This window comes from Cyprinodon tularosa, unplaced genomic scaffold (assembly GCF_016077235.1).
Source record: "Cyprinodon tularosa strain WSP-4 unplaced genomic scaffold, ASM1607723v1 ctg257, whole genome shotgun sequence".
NCBI lineage: Eukaryota > Metazoa > Chordata > Actinopteri > Cyprinodontiformes > Cyprinodontidae > Cyprinodon > Cyprinodon tularosa.
This window is the reverse complement of record NW_024038953.1, coordinates 577,611-583,242: the sequence shown is the minus strand read 5'-3', so window position 1 is coordinate 583,242 and position 5,632 is coordinate 577,611. Positions and strand designations below refer to the sequence as shown.

At 34.9% G+C, this 5,632-nt stretch overlaps 1 protein-coding gene across 1 annotated transcript; it reads right to left on the bottom strand.

Annotated features, from left to right (window-relative positions):
- Window positions 1-2,570: 2,570 nt before the first annotated feature.
- On the bottom strand, window positions 2,571-5,008 carry opa3 (outer mitochondrial membrane lipid metabolism regulator OPA3). Its single transcript, XM_038288480.1, has 2 exons — window positions 4,823-5,008; window positions 2,571-3,465 (listed from the first exon to the last, which is right to left on the bottom strand). Exons 1-2 carry the CDS (start codon window positions 4,962-4,964, stop codon window positions 3,137-3,139), a joined length of 471 nt encoding a protein of 156 aa, XP_038144408.1. The 5' UTR covers window positions 4,965-5,008; the 3' UTR covers window positions 2,571-3,136.
- Window positions 5,009-5,632: the final 624 nt, after the last annotated feature.

Below are 5,632 nucleotides of genomic sequence, written 5' to 3'. Positions count from 1 at the left end.
ACTTGTCTTCCTTACTTGATTGACCTTCTTTCGAACTCTTTATAAATGTCTTACTTTACGTTCTCTGTCCCATTCTTCTTGCCAAATCTTCACTAGCCAACTTTTTACTATAGATTGAATTTCTGCTTTACTATATTTATCCACTAGTTTTTTGTGCTACTTTTTAGCATAGAAGTCTTCCAGCTCATTCCCCTCCAATCCAATGTGTGCTGGAACCAATAACAAAGCAACCTCCACCCTATGTCTTTTTATTCTGGTAACACTGTGAACAATATAAAAAAATATGTTTGGTCTAGATTCTAAGTAAATGTCCTTAATACTAATCAGAGCACTGCTAGAACCTGAAACAATAACTGATATTGGTTTTGTTCCTTCTACCCACTGTAGTGCCAGCATTAATGCCAATAGCTCTCCTGTATAAACAAACAAATTATCACTAGCTCTATGATTTGATACGACTAGTGCCACTGACAAACACCGGGGAGAAATATCAGTGCAGGCGCATTGGGAAACAAACGGGTGTGGTTGTGGACTTTGGTTCTTTACATTCTCCGTTTGGTTTGTGAACCATAACAATATGGCAAAACCACGTCTAAATAAGTTTTCATAAGCTGATATTTTCAATGGAAATCTGTGATGCAAAACAGACATGGGTATTTAGGTTCTATAAACCTCTACATTGTAAACTTGATGAGTTTTTTCTCAAATTTCACAAGAATAACTGCCCCCTCTTTTTTAATTTCCTTTGAGATAAACCTTCTTAAAATGTTAGGTGCTATGACAGTAAAAGTTTCTTTTCTTGAAATTTCAAGGTCATCTTCGACAAATCTGAAATAGTAATTTACACACAGATTAAGTTTTTTAATTGGTGCAATTCTAAGAAGATGTCATTCTTTAGACAAAGCTCCCACCTCTGCCAGGCATTGTCACTGACATTATCGGGGGGAAAATGCACTTTGATAGTACTTCTAAAAGAAAAGCTATCTTTAAATTCTGAAACAGTAGAAACTTGTATGGTCCTGATTTCAGTCCGTTTGTGTCGATAAAAGAGGATAAAGTTTTGGGAGAAAAATTAAGATTAAAGTAGGAAGAACATTTTTACAACAGCTGTTGTGACAACTGTCACAAATGTGAATGTTATATTTGTTTTGATATTTTGCATTTTAAACAAAGAAATAATATGACCACCCCCCCCCCCCCAACACACACACACACACAAATGTGTGCTTGTCCATTGGAAAGTTGCATACAAATCATAGATGTTTTGATATCTAAACATAAATGCTTACTGATAACATATTTTCTTGGGTGTTTAAAAAATATTTTTGGAAGAACTTGCAAACCAAATATCTTCTCGTGAAAGATTTTATTGTATTACATGAAAAACAATATAAATATTAACTGCTGGAAGATACAATGTTAAGTTTCAATGTAATGCATGGTGGTGGCAACAACATGCTGGGTGTTTATTTTTTTCACTAGATGAAACCATACATGGGGAGGAATATCATTTGATTATTTCAGCTTCATTAACAGCTAGACTGCTTACTTGGACACCACAGGGTGAACCAATAACACTACACATCCAAACACATTTAAATTGGATTTGGAACAGATAAACTTGCCTAACAAGAATCATTTTTTCTTTTTTGCATTTAGTAGACCCGAAAATTTAGAATAATTATGCACTGCATTTTTTAAGTTAGGTCAATATCAGAATCAAATGAAATAATAGAATACTCCAAATCTCCAAATATGCTTAAATATCCAGCTGAAGATTAAACTCCAAAAGTCTACGTTTACAGTAATGTTATCCTTAGCATGTCCTTTAAGTACGGTTAGATGCTGGTATATATATATATATATATATATATATATATATATATATATATATATATATATATATATATATATATATATATATATATATATATATATATATAAATAAACTACTGCAATCTTACAATAGAATGCATAATAATGATTCTTAGATTGTATCTAGAAAAATTTAAAAATGTCACCAGCATAGAACTGTATATTTTATATTGTTAAAACACTTTACAGTAAAGTATTTTATTGTTTATCTTTTAACTCTTTACTATTATGTTTTTCTTATACATTTTCTAAGGTCCACATTTGTGTGACCATTTTTTTACAATCTTTTTGTTGCTGTAAACACCAGAATTACCCCATTGTGGGACAATAAAGGGATTTTCTATTTTTTTTTTATACAAATATGCAATTCATATGAAAAAATAACCTGCATTTGTAGTAAAAATAAAACTGTATGTTAAGTATAAACTGCACCTGTTTAAACTGCTCATGAAAAATAGAATCTGTATGCGTTATTAAATGTTTGAGGAAAAAACTGCATAACATTACATAACATTAGGTATCTATGTCGTTTTTGTGCTTTTAAAAGAAAAATTTCCTTGACCCAATATTATTAATAATACATTTATATGTTATTTGTTAGATAACTAACATTTTGGTAAATTTCTAAAGTAGTCTGTTTGCGAAGTTGTTCCAATGCCTAACAACATATCACAAATGCTGAAAAGACGACTAAATGCAAACGAAGAGACTTTATTTTAGAACTTCATTTTTACAGCAACAATTACAAAAAGAAGCCAGCAATCACAACTAGAATCTCTTTGAAATTGTACGAGGAGATGCTCCCAGAAAATAATGTCTTGATATGATTGGATGCTTGTTTTGTCTGTTCTTCTGGGCTCATGAACTGTAGGATTAATACTCACTCAGGCCAATTAAACATGAAAAACAAGCAGTTTCCAAATAATTCCCTACCATCAGAATCAATGGATCACAGGAGCTACAAACAATATATTAACTTTAAGGTAGAGTGGTGCTGTACATCCTTGTATTAATATTGTAATTAACATGCAATTTCAACCATAGAAATTCACTATGAATATCATAGCAATGCTTTTTTTTTTCTTTTTTTTTTACAACTAGTTGCTCAAAATGAGCAAATGATAGCTCCACAGTGCACAGAGGTCCAACCCTCCCAGTGTTTAGGATAAGGTAGAATCAAGCTGTACACGTGACTGATATTTTGGTACATTTTGACTCCTTCACACACAGGCCAATAGCACGCTGCACAGAGAACATCAAGTCACTTTTTGGTGGGAGCAGGGAGGGAGAGCAGCAGCCTGTTGACCTCTCTCAATTGAGCGCAGAGAGTCTCCGTTGTTAGTGACAACTCTGCTATCTGAGTCTGTAAGCCTACGATGGTCTCGTTTAGCTCCTCCTCCTTTCGGCGAGAATTGGCAGCCTGCCTGCTGTACTCCAACACCATACATCCACCGCCGATTAAGAATATAATTGCCTCGCCCAGCAGCTCTGCACCCAGCTCTGCTGCAGCGTCCTCATTCAAGGGCTTGACAGTGGCACCCCTGAAGCCCATAATACGCATCTTCGTTCTCATCTCAATCCAGTGATAAACTGTGAGGAAAACACACAACAGTTCAGATTAAGATAGGACCATGTGTGAGGAATCACGCAGGGATAGGAATGTGACCCAACATGTGATCACATCTCAACGTATAATATCAAATGAAAATATCAGATTTCAATTTTTGCCAGTTGATGTATTTTGTCCTAGATATCAATGGCTGTCCAAATAAGGTAGAATCTGTTATGTTCCTTTATTTAATGTTGTGAAAATGGAGCAATAGAAGTTCTGTTATTGTAGCACAGTAGTTCTTTTTTTTCAGTTATCAATTAAGGCCAGATTAGTGAACACCGTTAGTACCAATAGATTGCTGAAGGCCTTTAAGTGTTGCCATAGTTTTTCCTATACCAACTTGTTTTTTTCTCTTTCCATTCAACAAATTCGTCTAACTGAGTTGCGGCCATTTACAGCTCCTCCAGACTTCCCATGAACTTCTTGGCTGCTATCTGTGTCTGGGTTAGTTGGACAGCTAACTCTTGGTGAGAAGTGGTTTGCATGTTTTTTCTTTAGAATATGGTCTGAGAATTAGTCTGTGAAATATTCAAAGAATGAATTTGTTTATTACTCTGCTATCTGAACATCTTTATCTGCTGCCTGTCTTCTGTGTTGTTTGGGTCTCATGAGGCTGTTTGCGCACAAGAGGTTTCTGACATCCCTCTGGGGCCCTCACACAGCAGCTAAATTTATATTGACAGGTTCTATTATCTAATAAGGTGACCTGAAAAGTGTTTGGATGCAGTGGATTTATTTTGAAGAATAAGTAAATTAATAATCAGTAATAAACAACTGGATTACAATACGTTCACTTTTTAGATTTCTACTTGTGCACATTATTTTTGTGCCACTTTTCAACAGTGTTTCAAAGAGATTTGTTTAATTCAAACCCATGAAATCCCCAAAAATCAATTAAATTTTAAGGCTAGGAAGTAGAAAACTATGCTAACATTAAAATACAGTGTAGCTAGTATAAAGCCAGTGGGGTTTCTATATATTGAAGCAGCTCTTTTATAAACCAATTCACATCCAATGTTTCATAGAAATAACGCAGATTAAGTAATTATATTTTATTCGTTTTTAAATTAGACTCCGTTTAAGTTTGTAGCTTGTAATGATCTTGTCCTGCCATGTCCTCATAGCAAGCCTGTTCAATGACAAGATAAGCTCCACCCACTGTCAGGATCGCTTGGCTCCGATTCGTCGAACAGAAAAATCCTTAAAAGTGATTGGCTGCTTCCCTGCGTCAGGACAGACGCTATTGGTTAAACCAGCTTTACCTGCTCTATCAAACCTCCGGCTCAGTGTCAGTGAAGTTCATTAAAATAAAGAGCAGTTAGCTCGGTTACTCACGCTGCGCCGGCGGCAAGCAGATGTAGTTTTTAAAGAACTCGCTGCTACGGGCCCCAGCTTTTATACGATTGGCCACAGGTTTGCCCATCTGCCTCACTCCGAGGTAGAGGAGCTTCGCGATAGGGAAGGCACCAACAACCATCTTAGCGGAAACTCCTCTCTCCTACAGCGAGGAGGCGGGGGGAGTACGTAAAGTGTACGTGATTACGTCCAAAAATACGTCACATTGGGCGCAGTTGTTTTACAGTACGGAGGGGTGGGGGTATGGCAGGCCTATTTTGCATTTATTAGCCAGACTGAATATATATTTCAGATGCCTCAAATGCATTTCTTCCTAGTCAAAATGAAAATTTAAGATATCTAAAATAACATTCTTCCTATCTTAAACAAACATTTCAGATATCTGAAATGTAATTCTTACTAATACAAATAACGTCACGTTTCCCAATTATGTGTATTGAGCTTTTACTTCCAGATATTTAAAATAAACATTCTTCCTATCTAAAATTAATTCTGACTACCATGAATTCTAATTTCAGATCTCAATAATAGAGTTTCTGCTAGTCATAATTACTATTTTGGATATCAAAAAATGATAATAACATTAGAGACATCTGGAAATACAATTCTTGACATCTAAATATTTGCTACTACAAATGCAATTGCTTATTTTATGACAAGGTAAATTAGAATTCCAGATATCTAAATTTTAATAATTCCTAATTGAAATTTAGTTTACCTTAGTTTTAGATACTTTCAAAAGGATAATGAGGCTCTGTTTTACCATAAAATAGGCAGTCTGACTAGCCA

Bases quoted from the DNA above. Each gene is read 5' to 3' on its own strand.
- opa3 (XM_038288480.1), bottom strand. From the start codon at position 4,964: ATGGTTGTTGGTGCCTTCCCTATCGCGAAGCTCCTCTACCTCGGAGTG. The intron at 3,466-4,822 runs GTGAGTAACCGA...TTTTCCTCACAG, and splicing joins CTGCTTGCCGCCGGCGCAGC to TTTATCACTGGATTGAGATG.